Consider the following 20499-nt stretch of genomic DNA (forward strand, 5'->3'; position numbering starts at 1 on the left):
AAAAATACGCACGGATGTTTGTCCTTGGACACTTCAACTGTTCGCTCCTCGGAACAGATAAGACATGAATATCTCCACGCACATTTTCTCGCCAAACAAAGGTTATAAACAAACACGAGAAGCTTGGTTTGTAAAATGACCAAAGGGCTTCTTGTTAGCACCTCGTCAAACCCACTCTCATGTTGGTATCAGGAAATGCAGAGAGATAAGGAAACGTCCTACAATATCTAGAAAGACCAATGAAATGCTTTTTAATATAAACTTTAATAAATATTTGGAAATATGTACTTTACATTTTACATTGTAATTTAAACTTTATACAATCAGTACAGAACATGACATCTTGGCAAATTTCAAAAGTCGACCTACACAAAAACTGCACCGAGCCATTTGCAAAAGAATTTGCGCCGTCAATCGGACCTTACAATCATGCCTTATGTCGGAGGAGTGGACAGAGTCGTGAAGAATAGGTGAGTTCACACTATGCACTTCAATTGCACTTGAGTCTTTAGTGTGAACCCATCTATTATTATTACCGAATACTTTGTTCGCCTTGGTTTCGAAGATGAATATGAAGTTGCTAATAAAGTGCGATTCGTCTACCAGTTAGGACGAATTTTGTTTATGTCATTTCAACAGTATCCAGTCAGTGGATTTACGCTACAAAATTAGATATATCAGCGCGGCAATATACTGATTTCCGCAATTCAAGCTTTGAGTTCAGTTCTCTTGTGGCCTCTTGTAGTCTTTTTTTGTGTAATAAAATTATCGTCAAACCTTCGTCATTGTCATTTCACCTCAATAAAAGTTTTTCTTTTATTTTTCACCATAGGACTCTTATGTATCAGTTTCATTCAACAGGAATTTCTAAAACAAGTCAGTGCATGGTGTTTACCGAGACTTCCGACAACAAAAGAGCGCGTGGCGAACTGTTTGGCTTTCTCTGACTTAAATTGGTTTTTGTTTTTTAAAAAGCCGAACCAAAGCAGAAGATTCTCTATTTATCCTAACATTTCGGGTTTTTCAAGCAGTGTAAAAATAGAGCGGGCGGTAAACTGCCTTGATTTTTATTTTCGACTTGTAATCAAACAATCCTCGGTAATGTTTCATCAAGGCTTTACAAAGTGCAGTGTTCACGACCACTGCTCAACCATATAAGGTATGATTGATGGAATTTTTTTGTAAACTGCGGTAAAATCGGTGGTTCATTCCATTCCACCTTGGAATATCAACTACTATAAACAATCACTCACGCGTAGGAATATTAACTACATCAACAGGACATCAATCACGAGACTTTCTGGCGCATGCGTACAAACGATGCTACATATGACCACCTGAAGAGTCAAACAACACTTGGTTTTCAAAAACAGCATTGAATTATCGGAACCTGTAAAAGAAATTCCTAATTTGAGACCCTTGCTATATTTCCTGGGGTTTTTTATCCCAGAAAGTGATTGTTCCAAACTATTATGTAACTACTGATAACTAGAAGGAAAGACAACAAAATGCTGTTTACGATAATGATGTCACTTCTCCTTACTCAGTGCAAAAGGTGAAATATTTTCATTGTATATTTTCATTGTATATTTTCAAGTAAAGGTATGTACTTCATTATTTCAACTTTCAATTTTCAACTGCAAATCTGGCCCTGAAGTTGATTCAGAACAAGGATTTCTGTTTTCGGTTTTCTTTAACCTGTCACTTCCACAGAAACACCTTGAATAGATAAAGACTGTTCTCACTTTTGAGTCTGTGTCGTAATTCTTTATAGAATAAGCTTGATTGAGCGTCGCGCACTTTGATTGGTTCCCATGGCTATTTCCGCGCTTGAATGGATGAACATATTCACCCGGTCACGTGTCCCAGAGGGAGTCATCTTCCAGGAGTTGTTCAAAGCCGATTGTGTTTGCTACAAGCTCCTTTTCTTTAGTACTCATGTCTTTTGGTTGACTGTTTTGTCTCGGGATTTTACGCACTTTACGTCGAACGTGTACAGATGATGTGGAGGCAGACAGCTTTCTATTCTTCACAGTATGACAGAATCCTTTCGGTGTTTGCCGAAACTGCCTCATAAGCTGTTGAACTGTTTTTCTTGGACTTGTGAGTGCTTTGCGGTTCACGGTAGCGTTGTTTCTATGTTCTGTTGAATCTAAACAAAGAAAATATATAAATAATTCAATGATAGCAAAAAGAAAAACACGCTTGCCATTTCATTTGCCTTCAACAAAAATTCCAAATTTGGGGGTTGCTAAATTTATAATTTACTAAAAACTAATCTTATCGTGATCTTTAACTAATAAAAACAAAAAAAGAACAATTCACAAACAAAGAAGACTACGAGTAGTATGTTATTTTTTTTTAGGGATAGTAAAGTGTTAAAAATAAGCGAGCGAGCGCCAACCGCCTCCCGCATTTGCTGTGCCGCGCATCTAAACACACCAGGAGATTTTACTCTTCCCATAAGTTTAGTTCACCAACAACCTAAAATCATAAGTTACTTTAAAATTGAAGGGTTCTACAGAAGGCATGAAATAGCACCTTTAAAAATGTCGTACTGCGCATATTGTGATGAAGAAGCAGAGAGCGAGCCTATATGATTAATGGTACATAGTCCAAACGGCCCAAGTGGCTTTACCCAATTAAATGTCAGGGAGCTTAAGCAACGACGACGGCAACGGCAACGAAAATGTCACCCGAAAATATATCTTTATTTCATTTGTGCTACTTCGCGATTATTTCAACTTGCTCAACTTTACAAAAATGGCGAACTATCCAGGAACCAAATTGGTAGTAGTGGCGTACAAGTTTAAAAAGAAAGAAAATGAAAAATTCACCGTCGTACGTTCACGTTCTCCGCAGAACCTTGAATGTGGTCATTTCACGTTGTTGTTTTGCAGAGGACGGCAAAGAAATGTACCAAATGTAAAACGCACGTGCAGAGCGATCGTTTTTGCTCATTAAACCTATTGTTTTGCGGCGTTGTCGTCGTCGCCGTCGTCGTTGCTTACTACTGAGGACTATTTTAGGCAAACTGGAGACAGCCGACAAGAGGAGTCAACTTGGAGGTTCCGGCACAAACATTAAATGAGGCGAATGAAACTGTAACAAAGTTATTCCCAGGGCCCGAAATTATACGTACTCACCATCTTGTCCAAGGTCCAATAGGGACAGGAGTGCCTTGGAGGCTTTCCTCTGGGAGTCGAAAGGCTTCGAAACCTTGGTGACCTCTGTGACACCCACACACACACACACACACACACACACACACACACAAAAAAAAAAACATTACAATGACATTACAAACTCGAGATATTTATAGCGTGGTGATTGATGATAACGCAACCCCAATCAACTACAAGAACCACAAATATAAATCGAAAGAGAATAATCTAATTGTCTTCGTGAAAATTAATCTCGATTAATATTACAGTGAAATGGTATACATTGGTATTTTGACTTCGCGAGTGGAGGCACTCTCCGCTCACAGCCGGTATAGATAGCGAATAGCGTAGCCAATCAATGACAGGGTTCGTGGTCAAACGTTTGTAGATTACATGTACCCAATGTACCCTGATTCAAAACAGCTGCGTAAGTGTAACAAAATGATCAACTAAGAGATGCTATTGCCCTGACTTGGAAGTTTATGGCTTCCTCAAAGGGGGTGATTCTTCGAGGTACCTTCTAGGAGCAATAATTGTGGAAAGGTTTCACGAAAGAGCGACTTTTCGAAAGGGAAAGGGTTAATTGTGGAAATAACAAATGATAAACATTGAATGTTTTCAGCGATATACGGAGAACAGATAAGTAATTCAACCTGTAATGGGCGTCGATGGAGTGATTTAGAATCACTGCTTTCATCCAGACCTACACTAAATTCCTAAAACTGAGGTGAATCCGCATTCCCGCTTGCTTACTGTCGGATCGCTTATTATTTTATTAAATAAAATTTCAATCAATATCATTCAATATTATTCACTGTAATATTTACAGCTCTATATATAACCCAACGTTACCAAGATTTCTCAAAATCCAATTCTAACTAGTGCCCCTGCCAACAGGTGTGAATGCAACCTTTGACAGTCAGTGTCTCTTGGTAGCATTGCTTTGGGCTTGTTACGCGATAAGTTTTAAACAAAGGGAACGCTTACTAGGCAGGAGGCATGTGCAGTTTACAAGGATGGCCTATTTCATGAAAGCGGGGCCCTAACCTTGAACAGATGAGACTTCCTTTTTGTGTTTCTTTGTTGCTTTCTTTTTCTTGGGAGCAGAGGTGCCACCACTGTCAAGCGACTCCATGTACACTGCATCATTCTGTCCTTTACTTTCATTTGAGTTCATACCAGCCTCGTTCCTCTCAACTGGTGTTTCATGGCGCTTACTTTTGTCTGACGGGCACACAGGTGTACTATGAGTCATATCAAGACGTTTGATCGCTTTAGTATAATCAAGTCCACCTTGTTCACTTCCCTTCTTTCTTGGTCTTTCTTTCATCCACACGATCTGTTTTCCCTCCTTAAATGGCGTCAAATGAAGCGGCGAACTGCAGTTGCTGTTATTCTCTTCTGTGCAAAGAAAAGCAAATATCAATACCACATACATGTCCGTGAATGCTTAAATTCAGAAGAAAGCTCTCATGTTCATAGACCGCACCTGTGGGCTTCTGAGCCATCCGTCACTTTCATAAATCTTTTAACACCTTTTTTGTATGCTTATGGTTTCAACGTTAGCCATTGTTGTTTCGTTTGTTCTTGTATTCGTCATACCTTTGTAAGGTATTCATATTGGAGGTGGAGTGACCCAGTGATTAGGGACTTTAAGTCCCAACTGACTAACTGATAATGACTGTATACATTTTTTTTTCATTCAAAAAAGATGCTCGTAATACCAAGGTTACCGTTATGGGGGATGGCACGCCAGTGAACCGGCAAATCCTATTCAGTTTGTTTTAGTACTTACCTTCTATCTCCTCAACGGCATCATCACTCACTGACTTAGACTCCACTTGATCACCAGCGCTCTTTTGCGCACTCTCTTTCAACTGACCTTTGTAATCCTTTTGTTTTACCGGAGAGACCTCTTTGACCTTACGCTTCATCGGGGAACCTAACCTGTCCTTTTCTAACAAGTCCTCACTTGCCGATGTATCTCCTTTTTTATCAGCACAGGATCCATCGGCTGAGTCTAAACCGTGCTCTCTCTCAGCAACTAACTTAACCTTACTTCTTTCTTTCACAGCTGATTTGGAGGCATTTGTATTCGATTTTTTTCTTTCTCTTTTTTCACTTCCTGACCGATCCGCGGAGTCTGCAGTGCTTTTATCCTTCTTCAGTCTACTGTTACCAAGATCACTGTTTGAGATGTTCTGGGGAATTTCATCCAAATTCTTGGCAGGTTCGTTGTGTTCTTCTTGTTCACAAGCAACAGATGTTGTATGGTTTACACTTTGTAAATGCTCAATATTGTTCTGACTTGTACTTCGTGACTTGAACTTCTTTGGACTTTTTATCATTTTTTCATTTTTCTCTTCTTCGTCTGAATAAAGCTTTTCCGCTGGGTCATGATTCGTGGTTCCCGCCACGTTTTTACCTTTCAAGTCCGTACACTTTGAATTACCTCGTCCTGGCTTTCGATCAATGTTGGGTTTAGACCTTTCTCTCGACGTTCCAAATGTCTTTTCTACTCCTGTATTACCATCTTCTTCATTTAAAGAGACATCCAACTTTTCGGCAACAGCTGGTAGAAGAAGCTTGTCTTTCTTTGACCGTTCTCCCTCTGTGTGATTGCTTTTCGCTGTTTCTGAATCATTGTTTTCTTCTTCAACACAACATGCTGTATCTGCAGAAGTATTAACACTTAATATTTGCTTTGTTGATGTCCCGACACGTTTGGTTAATTCGGAACGTAAGTGATCATCATTTGATCCTTCACTATTGGCGGAACTGTCCTCGTCCATAATGGACACTTCATTTTCTTTGTTAGCAAAGGCACCGGAATGTTCTTTTGACAACTCAACACTGTCCTGCATTTCAGATGGATACATATCCGTTTTTGATGCTGTATTTTCAGTTGGAGTTCCCTCTGACATTCTGAGCAGTCCTCTACCGTCTGTGTGATCACGCGCTCCACACAGTGAAGCGGGAGCGGAATGCTTGTGTTTCAAAGAGGCAGACACAGAAACATTCGTTTTTAAGGGCGACAAGCCTTCGTTCGACATCTGAATACGTTGGTTTCGAGAGCTTGCGTTTGTTGTGTCGTTGCTACTAATTTGGTTAACAGACCAACTTTCGTTATCTTGTGTTTGACATTGAACTGTCTCTTCTTTTAAATCTGCACCTTTCCCTGTAGTTTCTTTCATCGTGTGGGGTGTTTCTTCATTTTCTTCATCCTGTTTATCGACTCCTCTCTGATCGGGAACTCGTGTTGTCTTGTTGTGTACAACATCACTTTCATGACCCGTCCACTCTGAATCTTTGTTCGTTATACTTCTACTCGAGCAATTAACATCACTTAATGGACTCAAACTTTTTAAACCTTCTTCAGAATCGCGACAAGATAACTCAACAGCAGTTAAATGAAACTTGTTGTTTGCTGAAGATCTATCACCGGCTTTCGTTATTTCATTGCTCTCTATACCTCTGTCAGTACCACATAGCGTGGTTTCCATCGTTTTACCAACTTGACTCTGCTCACAGTTTACGTTTTTCGAGTCAGTATTTCTAGTTTTTGATGATCGCAGACTCCTGCGTCTTTCATCACCACCATCCTCGTTATCCGTAGAGCACCCATCATGTTCATGGCATGGCGCCATCTTTATTGCAGTAGAGTAAAGGGTGACTTTAAGCTTTCCGTCCTGTCTGCTATAAGGTAGCTTTTTTAACTTCACATGACACGTTCGAGAAGGAGACTCAGATGTAGACACGGACAGCCTCTTACTTACGCCAATATTTCCCGCCGAAGAAGAAGTACCAGGAATTCGAATCACTTCACGAACTTCACTTTCTTGTGAAGGATTAATTAGTTCGTTCTTGTAATGCTTTCCATCAGTTGCATTCCTTGTTTTCAGCGTCGAATTTTTCCTCACTATAATCTTTTTAGTTTGACTGCCGATGTCTTTCCGGAGGGAAAACACTGCAGACGCTTGTGTAGGGCTATTTGCTTCAGTATCATCATTGCCATCGCCATCATCGGTATCACTCCTCGCGGCCTGTTTCCTTTGCCTCATAAATCTTGTTGTGGTGCCCCTCACATGCTTCAGTGAAGCTGTAAATATAAATGAGAACAATTCCGTTAAAAAGGTAAATTTCAAAAGGATTTGGTTCATTTACAATGCAAAGTGTAAATAAAAATGAGTATGGACGGTGAAATGGGAGTTCAAGGAAAGCTTTACATTTTTGCGCTACTTCCTAACATCACCGTTGATTATTTGTCCACTACAAAATCCTGAATCAATAGGAGTGTCTGGCCACTGTATAGAAACAGGGTAAAATTGTAAAATGGGCTACTTAAAAACATAGTTAATAAAAGGCAATGGTTATGAAGCCTGACAAACTTCCTTAGTATATGTTTTTGATAGCATTTTTGGCCTTGAGCGTGCACAAACTACAAAAGATTTTGAAATGTGTCGGAGCAACTGACCAATCGAAGCGTTCCTGTTAGGATATTCAACTATAGTGTGAACGTGAAAACAAAGAATTGTGCACGGTCGCGGCCCTTCCAACATAAATTGAAGCACTATTGTTTTCATGGCAAGGTTTCATAACCAGTCCCTCAATAAACTATGCTAAAATCGCCAACAAAACTTTAACCATCCAAAGCCGGTTTTGCAACAGGAAATGGTTTCAAAACCACCAGCTTTAAGCACCACCAGCCATTTTTACTCTTATTCAAGTTTGTCGTGTTTAATTACAGGTGTCCCACACTCAGGCCGGATGCTCTCTCTGACAATTTCGCTGAACGATTGGGAGTTGTCATATTTGCTACGTTCATAAACTGGACGTTAGCTTCACTTATCACCACACAGCTTGCTTTCTAGATTACTGATGCTAATAGTATGCAGGTCGCACCTGCGAACACGTGTGAACTTATTATCAGCTCACCACGACTCTCGCTGTGGTTAGAGCATGCAAACGAACGTAACTTTATTTTCAGTTTAACAACGCCCATTCTACACACGCTGCAAAACTTATGCCATCGCGAATTCGCGATCTGTACCAGTTTTGCATGAAAGTCTGCTCAAGTCTTCACAAAAGTATTGAGTATGTGCACGCCATTACAATCGCGGTAAAAACTAATATTTGTAAGCTAGGATTGGTGTCTGAAGCACAGGCTGTTCCCAAAGAGAATAATAATAATAATAATAATAATAATAATAATAATAATAATAATAATAATAATAATAATAATAATAATAATAATAATAATAATATTTATCCAGGGAGCCCACTCGCCTTGGCGGTTTTCAGTGGGGCCCTGCAAATTAAAGATGAAATAAAATATAAAATTACCTAAAAATTATTTCACAAGATCAAACGAATTTAAAAATAGCTAAAAACTCATCATTCACAATTTTTTAAGCTTTGCCTTAAAAAGGGACAATGATTTGATGTTTTTAAAGTCATTGTCTAAGCTGTTCCAGTCCTTAGAGGCTTGATAAATAAAAGTTTGCTTGCCCCGATTGGTACGCACGCGAGGAAGGTGTAAATCATTACTTCTACGAGTTAGATAAGAATGAAAACTACTATTGCGTCTGACGTCAAATTTAAAATCAATTTCCCCCAACAGATATTTTTGCATCATAATACAGCGATGGAAGTGTCGTCTCTTTAAGAGGGGCTTCAGGTCCAGACGATCCAGTGCCTCGGCTGACGAACTTCTTGGTGGTAAATTAAGCAGGACCTTGGCTGCCTTGTTTTGAAGAACTTGCAGCTGACCCATAAGCGTGTAACATTTTATCTGAACATACAAAGCCATTTTTACCATAATGAAACGAGAAGACTCCTTTAACCCGTCAAATTGAACGGCTTTTGCGTTAACTATTGATACAACATCGCCTCTGTTACCTCTCAATTAATCTAACGTTTGCTGCAGTTAGCTGGACGGATTTTAGAAGCCTGCAAAGTCTGCAGAAAGACTGAATACTCAAAGGTAACAAAACATTCGTAGCAAAGTAATAGGTTCAAGATAAACCATAGAATATTACTGTGTAAGAGAAATGCAATAACCTCGTTCCCAGGGTCTCTCCTCTTCACGTCCCTGGGACGTGAAGAGGAGAGACCCTGGGAACGAGATATTGAATGAGAAATGGTTCTCTGCTTGAGAAAGCACTGAAGGGTCAAGTTTATTTGTTAGACATAGCTAGAGGACAATAGCGTGAGGCCATCAGAATTCATCTACAAGAGTGGCATGGCACAAAGAGAAAGACAGGCGACTTCAAAACCTTTCTAATCGGCACAATGACTTCTATATTCACAGATTTAGTCTGACGACGGGTTCAAAAATACCCGAACCACAATTTAAAATTGGATTGGATTAAATTGAAAAATTTTCAAACCAATCGCACGTCAACATCTAACAAATCATTGGCTCAGGACTGTGGCGCACAAACTGAATGTAACAGGGCCTGATAAACCAACAGAGAACCAAAGATCCACAATTTCAGACGTTTACAAAATCAACGCCGACTCTTCCCTGTTAATGAGCTACTGGTATAATTAACAAAGGCATCTCCATTGCAAACTTTGAACCTGTCAACAGCAAAATCAAGTCTTAGCAAAACTTACTTCATACTGAGGTAGACCGCATTACTGCCGTCTTCAGTGATTGTTATTGGAGCCATCTGCTCACTTATAGGTTCCATGACCATTCTTACCTTCATCCTCGGCTTCTGTATCACTGTCTTTTGTATCACTGCCTTCTGTATCACTTCGTTCTGTATCACTGTCTTGAGCATGCTTATTGACACTTGGTGAAACGTTGTTTGTATCAAGCCAATCTGCTACCTTTGACGCTGACTTCTCTATCGCTTCTTTTCTTTTCACCTGGCAATGCTCTGGCAAACTGAACAAACTCCGGAACTTTGACGCGGACAATATAGCATCACGAGAGTTGTAATGATTTCCCGACGTTCTTTTTGATGTCGGTAAACTGTTTCCATCTTTAGTACTGTTTTTGGCTGCTTCCAACTCACACACGTCTCTGCATGTATCTGTGTTTCTTACCTGTCCCCTAGTATTATACACACGTCTTCTCAGGGACCTTTCATTACATTCACTTTCATTTTGTAATTCCCTCATGTCATCTACAAACTCTCTTAGGAAAGTACTATCTTGGCCTATAGGATGTGGTTGTTCAGGTACTGTGTTTCTTGTCGCTCTTGTTGCTGGTTTATCTAGGCTCATTTCAGTCCTGTGTCTTCGGTGTTTGGCATTTGATTGCATCTCTGGAACACCCTTTGCCCGCTGGGAGGCTCCTAGATTGCCATGACTCAGTTCTTTGTCATTTGTCACTCTCTCACCTGCAGCATCAACGGAACATGTTACAATCAAAGACAGACTTTCATCGTGAAAATGCCTTGTTCCAAGTTTCATATACTTGTACATTTGTTGTAAATTTGAAATCTTTGACTTGCCAATATTCACGAGAAATTACAACCAGAGAAAAAGGTCCAGAAAAGTTAGGTCCGAATAATTTTACATGCGTAAAGCCATGATTATGGTGACACAGTGGTGGTCAGATGTATGAGAACTTACTGTAAATAAAGTACATTGTTATCATAGCTGTTGTTATAACTGCTGTGACCAATAAATACTACAGAAGTTTTCTTGTACGTAATCCATCTTTTGAAATCAATGCTTTACACATTTTTGTCCATCCACCAAAATCAAACAGACCATAATTCTAGTCTGGTTATAATTTTGTTAGATGAGATGTGTGGGTTAAGCTTTTTACTTAATCAAGGTCTTCCTCTAGCAATAGAATGCACTAGTTGGCATAAAAACATCGTGATCAGAAAAAAATCAGTTTAACAAAAGAACTGTGTTTTTGAAAGCATCCACATTAGTATAGTTGTGTAGTTGATTAACTGTACAAGATGTTAGGAACAGGGTCCTTTCGAAAAATATTAAAATTCAGCTTGAATGCAAGGCCTAGAGGACACAAACAACAGAAATGAATAAACATGATTATCCAGTTTCCTTTGTTTGTGTCCTTTAAGCCTCATTGTAAAGTTGAACTTTAATATATCAAAAGAAGCCTATTGCATCCCAGAATACTTGGACCAGTCAATAGACTCAATAGACACCATGGCACAAATGCTAACCTCTCAGAATGGATAGTGTCTGTGGGCAAATTTTCATGATGTTATTTTTATGGTACAGTATAATGTGGCTATACTCTTGAATTAAATACCCAGTATAAGATGTTTAAAATAACCAAAAATCTGGCTGGCAATATACTTTTTCCTCGTTTACATGTAATTCTGGCTTATCAAATCAATACAGAAATGGAAAAAGAAATAGAAATTTGTCAATCGCTTATTGTTAAAACAATTCTAGGAATTTAATAATGAGGGTAAGAAGAATAGCATCCAAGCTATACCCATAGTAGGCTGAACTATTTCACTTGCCTTGTTGTGTGTTGTCGTTCCTGATCCCACGCTGTTGTGATTGTCCTTTGTCAGTTACTTTTGATGACATGTGCTGCACATTTTGTTTCTGTCCCTTGTACTCCACTGCTTCTTTGTGATCACTCAAACTGATTAAGGTTCTTGAACTTTCTTCTGATTCAGAATTTGTATCATTCACAGTGGTAATCTCTAAATCTTTATCACTGTGGCTAATTTTGAATCTTTTGCTTCCTTCCTTTTTCTTTTTCCCATCTCCGTTAATCCTTTTCTTTGCACATTCTCCTTTTTTTGTAACAGTCACTTTCACTTTTCTAGATTTCTGTCTGGTTGTGTTTCTTGCTCTGGAATTTGTATCAACAGTTTCCTTCTGTACTCTGGAACATTCACTAAAGTGCAGCTTTCTTTTTATTTGATCCACAGCCATATCATTACTTTCACTAACTTTATTACTTTCAGCTTCAGAAGACAGGCTCTGTTCAGAATCTCCAGTATTTTCAGGTAAGGCTGTCGTTCTTGGGAGGTCTTCACCACCATCTTCATCATCATCATCATCATCATCACTAACAGGTGAACTTGCTTTCCTTCTCTTTCTCCTAGCTTTACAAGGTCCATCTGATGGTTGCATTGGACGTGGTAGCTTTCTCTTCCTTTCAGTTAACATTTTATAGTCTGCAAATACAATTATAATCACAATGCATGTAAATAAGTAAATAGGTAAATAAAAGAAACAATTACAGCCCTGATTATCTAGACTTCTTACTAAAGGTGTAATAGTCCCTTGCTTTGAAAGAACATATTTCCAGAAGATGGTATTTTTTCTATTCTTGTGACAAAAACATTGTTTTAATGGTTAATTGTGAAAACAAGCTCCCTGCTTCAATGATAAAGCAATTACTGAACTGCAGAATTTATCCATATCGCACACGTCAACTTCATTATAAATTATAAATATTTCATTATAAATATTTCCTGGCCAATAACTGCTGCTCGCTAATGATAAATCACGAGTCTTGTTGTTAAAAACAATTAATTTTACATTAATTATATTTTAGGGAAAGTACTTTGGAAGGTTTTGCTTTTCTGAGACATTAACCGGATTACCTGAGGTGTACGCCAATATTGATGACTCGCTACGTAATACCCTTCCAACTTCGTACTTATTGGGAAGTCTAGCACCATTTTTTGTTTCCAATATGGAAATTTCTCCCCTGAAAGTTAAACGTATCAATAAGTCAGTGACACTTAAGGAATACCAATGTCCTTGTTTTGCATCATTTCAATTGAAAAGCCAAGCCACAACCAACTTTTTAAAGAGTATGCTGAGTTTATAAGGGGCAGATTTTTACTATTTAGTCTGAGTAGCAATTTTAGTATTTTAAATGCTTCTGCCTTGGAATTCAATTATTACCATATACAGTCAAACCTACCACTTTGCAAAATACAAAAATTTTCCCTGTCATATAACTATGTAGTTGGAACCTCTTGTAAGCAACCGTGACCACTTTTTTGCTTGATGGTTTTAATTTTCTATTGTTTTTAAACATCTAATGATAAAAATAAGTGAAAAAAGTTTTACACTACGTTTCGATGACTCCATGTCATCATTTTCAAGTGAAAATAAAATAAAATTGACAACTTTTAAATATATACTGTGTAAGGCGATAGATGTTTAACTAAATCTAGTCTTATTCGAATATTGTTTTTAACCTTCCATAATTGACCACCTGACAGAAGATCCAATAGTGCTAATTCATAAATGCAATAAACTAAGAGACATCTTCAGTCTCCGCATTGACAGCATTAAACTTTTGAACTTTCGTATGGTGAATTTTAGGTTTACATCAGCAGTTAAATATGCAGACAGCTCATACATTTCACCAGAGTCTAATAATCATAAAAACTGTACTTTTTTTAATAATACTGTCAGCTATTGTATACAGAGAAATCAAAGAGGATGCATAAGATCACTGTAACTCTGAGTTTCATGCTCTGAGGCAATCAGCAGACAGGCTTTATTACGATGAAAGTATGTTCTGTTTTTATATGCACAAGATATTTATGATAATAATAATAGCATTCTGTAGGCTTATTGTGTTCACAATTAGCATTCTATAGTTCTGTTGTGTTAATGTAGGAGCTACTTTAAGGTTCATCAATGCCATTAAATAATATTACATGTAATTTTGTTCTCATGGTGGCATTTAGAGATCAGTTTAGATCTCGTCTCAAAGTGTTGTCTTGTTTGCTTCAATTATGTACAATTTTTCCACTAAACAAAGGTTACAGTCTGTGAATTGTCCAGTTGATTGTGTCGTCTGTCTTGTTGTCTGTCTCTACTTGGATAGTTATAAACAGCATGCTGAAGGGCAGCCCTCGGCCTGAAACAAAGAATCTGGAAACTGGACGGAATTTTAAAAAATCTGCAAACTAGTTATTGAAATTAATGAGAGATACCGGTGTATCTCACTAATTATTAAACAAATCTTGAAGAGTTGTAATATTGGTCAAGTTGGCTACACGACAGCAAGAAAAGTTGCATATTTTGCCAAAAATATTCCAGTTATACCTCCCAGCCTCCCTCCCCGCTGATACAAGCCCAAGTAAGCCAAGTTATGATTAGCTTTTTTTATGTTAAATCAAATAAGGTTTTCACATTTTACAAACTAAACTTTCATTAATATGTCTTTCTTTAATAGCAGATAACAAGAAAGACATGTGGTAACGAGGGTTTGTGGCTCTGTAAATGCCGGTAGGTGCATGGTTATTGATCACTTTTCTTACATACAGTGGATTTATACGTTTTGGTTATACGCTTTACCTGGTGAGGGACACGATGCTTGTTTGCAACAGGCAGAAGACCATTGAATTATATTTGAGATGTTTTTGCATTTATGTGTGTTATTTTGGGATTTGTTTTAAGGTTTCATGACATGGGATGCATCAGATGCCATTACATGTAATTGATTTTAAGATAACTGAATAACCCTATCTAACATATATTTACTTTCAGTAAAACAGCAAGCACTAGAAGCAGTTACACGGAACAGCTAATTGGGCTCACCAGTGTCTTCAGTTAATGCAGAACATTGAGGAACAAGCCCTAGCAACTTACAAATGGACACTACTGTTCTATTTACGGTATGTAGACAATACTTTAAGGTTACTGTATACCTTAAGAGGTGGCTCGCCGACGCATCCAAGCGATATAGTGCGTCCAGTTTAAAATGTAGATACCTGAACCCTTACATCAAATTACAGCTTATAGAGCTTACTAGCAAACTATACCAAGAATTTTGAAATAAAATGAATTGCCAAATTTTTAGCACTGTTTTCTCAAATCAATTTTTTCACTTGGAGGAGACACTTTAAAGAGCTAAAACTCAAAAGGAATTTGTTAGTTTCCTTTCAAATTTGGACAGTGCCTAGTTTAACATATAAGCAACAAAAACGTGCCTGTGAATTTTTTCTTTCGAAATATTTTTTCTCCAAGAGCAATTTTTATACAATCACTCCACATTTTTTTAATCCTATTTCCAAATGTTCTAACTTTTCACTGCGATTGAATATGGCAAAACGCAGACACCCTTTTTTTTAGCACTTTGGGTCCGGAAACTGAGGAACAAATTCAATTAGCGAAAAAAAAAAAATTCGCTTTGACTTGTAGCTTTCAAAAGGTGATTCGGATGCTCGCATTTAGAGGTCGTGAAAAATTCATGTTCAATTCTTGGTATAGTTGGATAGCCAGCTCTATAAGCTTGAATTTGATATGGGGTTTAGGTATCTACAGTTTAAACTGGGACGCGCTACATTGCTTGGACACGAGACATCTCTGAAGGTATAGGTTACCTTAAGGAGATTGAGGAAAATGGTAAAATACCTATTCTAGACTGCTTTGTTACCCCTGACAACAACAACAAACTATTTACTACAGTTTACAGAAGACCAGCACATACTGACATACCCCACTTCTCACAAAGCAATGACTATACAGACCTTGACAAGGTAAACAAAACTGGTTTGTGACTCACCTGACAGTTTTGCAACAAAAACAAGTACTTAAACAATGTTTTTGACAACAATAACCATAACAAGGACTTTGTTAAGACGTAACACTTACAAGAACACTGAACCTAATGTCACAAACAATGACGCAACTCCTATCACAACTGCGACTATATCTTACACTGTACATTAAAGGCACTTCTGAAACTATTGCATGGATTCTACAGCCCTACAACATCCGTGTAGCTAACAAACCTGTCACCACTTTGCAACAACTACTGACAAGAACATATTTACTCAACTTTGTTCTTGCAACACTTGTAGGCCAGTCTGCAAAGCATGGCAAGTGTATGTGTGAGTTTTCAGAAAACGCCTCTGTAGGTACGAGATCTCGTCGAGTTCTGCTATACTTTGCAGAATGACCTGAAGGTTTGTTTTCTCAACTGATTTAGCAGAAATTTTTCTTGAACATGTATTTTCATTTCATTATCTTGCCATATATGGTTCATTGTTTCAAGTACTTTACAGATCCAAGTCTGCAAAAAATTTCAGCATTTTTGCATTTTGTCATTTTGAGCATTTACATCACTCCACAACCTACTTAATAATTTTATTACTTTATTTTTCCCCAGATTCTTTTATTTTTTATCTATGAAATATCTCTTTAGTGGAAACAGATTTAGTCAGATGAATTTCCCTTTTCACATTTTTTATGTTAGATTTCCAGATTCTGGATTCCAAGATTCAATTTCCAGGTTTTTGGGTTGTCTACACTGAATATAGAACTATAGCGTGTGTCAAGTTAGTGTCCATATTAAGAGGCTCTTCCAGGGGCGTAGCTCCCTTTAAGACAGTAAGCCTGGGCTTAGAAACTTTTCTTGGTATTTTTTTATTTCATTGTGCAAATATTTTTTGGTGTCATACAACTAGTTTTTTGGGAAATTTTGGTAAGAAAACATAGTAGGCCTGCCCAATTTAAAAAGGGAAAACCTGGGGAACGAGGTTGACAAGATGGGCAAGAAGGGCTGATGCTTTATACACCTTCTGTGCAGAGTTCCCAGTTGTAGTTCAGGCGCTCGAGATCTTGTCCCAGGATGACAATGGAAAGGAAAGGGGTTACTTATGCTCTATCAAGCAGTTTGATTTTATTGTTGCTCTAAGTGCAGCAGAGCATGCCCTCGCCAACACAGTTGCCTTGTCAACTTTGTTGCAAGAAAAGAGTGGAGAACTCATTGAGGTAGCCCAAGAAACAAATGTTGTGGTAAATACATGTATCATGAAAGCTGAGAGAGGCAATCCATTGGTTTGGAAGGAAGTGTATGAGTGAGGGAAACAGATTGCAGCTGAATTTGACATTGAGGTCATGCATGCCAAGAACAACCGGAAGGCAGCAACACAGACCCACAAGACAGGGTGGATGTCCCAGCCACAAACCTAAAGTCTTACTGGCAAAGAGCTGTGTCTCCCTCTTATTGATCATTTTATTCAAGAAATGAATGACAAGCTCTTATCACAGGAGGATCGAATCCTAGGCAAGTATCTTCTCCCCACAAAAACTGCAAAGATTAAGCAACGATGTCCAAGATAAGATGTATGCAGCATACATGAACGATCTGACCAACAAGAGAGAGTATGACAATGAGGTGTTACGGTGGAAAACAGAATGGCTGCATTCAACTGGAGACTGACCAGCAATTCTGGCCGACACTGTTGACCCATCCTGAGCTGTAATAAACCATGAACTGAACAAATCATAGGCTTACTTGGTATGGAATGGGCTTACAAACCAACAATCGCTATGCCCCTGTTTTCTGTATCATCTCATGTGCCCCATTAAGTAAATAATAACGCAGACTGCTCTTGGTTCTCCAATCATGCAGGAAATGGTTTGTTTCAGCCGTGTAATATAGCGTTGTCACTTGAAATGTTTCAAATGTTTTAACATCTAAAACTATATTGGACGTGTACTAAAGTTTGGGTTATCCCGGAGATACAGCTTATGCATTTGTAGCCCTGAAATTAGTACAGGCGAAGAACTGAAAAATTAGACCCCGTGTGTTCTGACCTCTCGCAAGTGACCACTTAGGCTTAATATTTTGGGTGGTCACTTGCGGGAGATTCAACTGTATTTTAATCACGAAACTGCAGTTAATCAAACGATCTTGACAAAATTATTAACTCAAAACAAAAAATTATCTTTGTAAATAAAAACGTGGTACAAGAAGCAGAAGTTAAACCAACACTGTAACTAACAAACAAATAACACTGTAACTTGACGGAAAAATCTCACCGCAATTCTGTAAACAATTCACGTGCTACGTTTTGGATCTCTGTGCGCAGTTCGCTGATCGATCTTGATTTGGAAATAACTACCTGTTGTTAAAAAAAAGAATTTAAGATTAACTTGACGATAAAGAATAAATTAGATGTATGAAGAACATAAAGCCAAAGCAATCTTCGCACCACAAATAGATAACTTCTGTTCAGCAACACTTCAAGCACTTTTTCCTCTACTTCGTCCGCCATCTTGAATTTTTAACGCCAAGAAGACACCGCTGACTAGCTGCATTGCATTCTTGTTCCCAGATCTCCCAGTCAAGGGAAATTGTAAGCGACAATGCCAGGACAGCCAGAGCTGCAGAATATTTTTGGCATGTATATCTATTTGAAGATTAAGACTTATTGAAATTACTCGTTATATTTTTGTTTGGGATAACATTCTATTTAACATTCTATTTTAACATTCTATTTTAACATTATTCTTTTTAAGACAGTATATCTGATTCTTTCAAAAGAAGGGAAATCACTACCGTGAAGGAGGTTTGGAAAAGTGGTCTTCATTATCATAAAATTTGGTGAACTTTTGTTTTGATTTTCTCCAAGAATTATCAATGGTTTGCGACGCTATATCAAACACTCAAAGTTGGTTAAAAAAAAATCAACGGCGCCTCGTTCAATTTTCAACCTACTTATCTGTTATGTGTTTGGAAATTGGATAAAACAATCTTTCTCGACCTCGTGTTTGATATATTGCGTCAGACAGTCTACAAAGAAAAGGATATTCCTGGTAGAAAAGAAAGGGCTAGTGAACAAATGACCATGAAATAGCTATAACAAATTAAAAATTATGGCATTTGTTTTAGGAAACTGTTTTCTAAACAAATATCTCCCAGTTTGACTTGTTCAGTTTCTGAAAAACATTGTCTGATATATAACAAAGTTTCAACCGCACAAAAAATCACCTAAAACTGAAAAACTGAAATATATTTCGATCAAAACCGAATTTTCAAACCCCTAATCGATCTGGTACGTTGGTGACACTTGAAGCATACGGACTAAACTATACTGATTTCCGATCACGGTATTTGTGGACGCTATGCGCGTTTGAGTCGCAATAGAGAACTTTGGTGAAATTTAGCTAGATCGTACAGCTCTGAGAACGTCTACCAAAAATCCGAGATGCGCGACCACCTACTCAGAAAATGAGGTTGGTCACACATTCCTCTCAATAACGACCAATAGCGTCTTGGCTTACGTGCAGACGTTTCCTATTTCCTTTGTTGCACTTTTCAGAAGGCAACAAAGAAAATAGGAAACAGGAAACAGGAAACAGGAAATAGGAAATAGGAAATAGGAAAGAGTTTCCTATTTCCTTTGTTGCACTTTTCAGAAGGCAACAGAGGAAATAGGAAACAGGAAACAGAAAATAGGAAATAGGAAATAGGAAATAGGAAATAGGAAAGAGGAAAGAGGAAAGAGGAAAGAGGAAATAGGAAATAGGAAATAGGAAATAGGAAATAGGAAACAGGAAATAGGAAATACGAAATAGGGAATAGGAAATAGGAAATAGGAAATAGGAAACAGGAAATACGAAATAAGAAATAGGAAATAGGAAATAGGAAATAAGAAATAGGAAATAGGAAATAGGAAACAGGAAATAGAAAACAGGAAATAGGAAATAGGAAAGAGGAAATAGGAAATAGGAAATAGGAAACAAGAAACAGGAAATAGGAAATAGGAAATCTTGCACGCAAGCCACCGTCTGCGTTTGGGGGCCATCTGAGAACCCCCTGGGCAACGGAGTCTTGGCACGCGCATGCGGTTAAGGCGCATAATTAGAAAACCAAATGGAAAAACCGAAAACCTCAACGGATGCCAGATCCGAGAATAACCGCTTACATTTTGGCTGAAAACCGAAAACCAAATGCTTAAAATTATATATATAAAAAAAGGAAAAACTGCAAACCGCAACAGACACCAAAACCGAAGTTTTGAGGTGGAAAAACCGAAAAACCGACCTAAAAAATGGCCAAAACCGAAAATCCCATGCTACCCTCATAAATTCTCAGTTATTTCGTATTTTCGTAGAGATCTACGATCCGATTAGAATTGGGAGCAAGCTAACTAAACACTGGAAGCGCTTTTCGTGCTAAAAACAGGATAACAATAATCTTCAACGACATTTCAACAGCCAACCGCTCTTCCTTGAAATCTTGATTGCTTCACGGACTGAGTTGATGTGGAAGATCTGTAAGGAAAGACGTTAGTATCGGTTACAGAAATTCGGATTAAATTATGCAGATAAACTAGTGTTCCTTTTAGCGAAAGTCCACCTGAAACTTTCGTAACACTGGAAAAAAATAATCCCTCTTGTTTTCGGAGAGCCAAATACGTCGCTTAAAAAAAACAAAAAAAGGACAGCTGCGTTTTCGAAAAACCAATAGCAACTCGTAAATTCGAGAATGTGATTCCATTCCCTAAAACTTTGGGCAATTTAAATTTTCATCTAAAGAATTCGAACAGATTAAACTGCTAAAGAATAAATGTAATTCCGAGTAAATGCATTGTGTCAATGATATGGACAACAAATG

At 38.0% G+C, this 20499-nt stretch overlaps 1 protein-coding gene across 2 annotated transcripts; it reads right to left on the minus strand.

Annotated features, from left to right (window-relative positions):
* Positions 1–245: 245 nt before the first annotated feature.
* Positions 246–18213, minus strand: LOC146460041 (uncharacterized). Of its 2 annotated transcripts, none has more exons than XM_085088689.1 (9): positions 18092–18213; positions 17919–18001; positions 12728–12834; positions 11627–12295; positions 9872–10516; positions 4960–7263; positions 4212–4565; positions 3147–3230; positions 246–2152 (listed from the first exon to the last, which is right to left on the minus strand). In XM_085088689.1, the coding sequence occupies exons 1-9, from the start codon at positions 18152–18154 to the stop codon at positions 1857–1859; spliced, it is 4605 nt and encodes a 1534-aa protein (XP_084944815.1). In that variant the 5' UTR covers positions 18155–18213; the 3' UTR covers positions 246–1856. The 2 variants fall into 2 exon arrangements, with proteins under 2 accessions (XP_084944815.1, XP_084944817.1); XM_085088691.1 differs by having other exon boundaries at positions 9872–10509; positions 11623–12295.
* Between the last annotated feature and the right edge of the window lie 2286 nt (positions 18214–20499).

The sequence above is a fragment of the Pavona decussata genome, unplaced genomic scaffold (genome assembly GCF_977016875.1).
Source record: "Pavona decussata unplaced genomic scaffold, jaPavDecu1.1 SCAFFOLD_215, whole genome shotgun sequence".
NCBI lineage: Eukaryota > Metazoa > Cnidaria > Anthozoa > Scleractinia > Agariciidae > Pavona > Pavona decussata.

What these genes read in the sequence shown, in the direction of transcription:
- LOC146460041 (XM_085088689.1), bottom strand. Translation starts at nt 18,154, where the DNA reads ATGGCGGACGAAGTAGAGGAAAAAGTGCTTGAAGTGTTGCTGAACAGA. An exon ending in ACAGAAGTTATCTATTTGTG is followed by an intron (nt 18,002 to 18,091) that starts GTGCGAAGATTG and finishes TTTTAACAACAG; the next exon opens with GTAGTTATTTCCAAATCAAG. An exon ending in TGCCGTTGAGGAGATAGAAG is followed by an intron (nt 4,566 to 4,959) that starts GTAAGTACTAAA and finishes TTCTTTGCACAG; the next exon opens with AAGAGAATAACAGCAACTGC.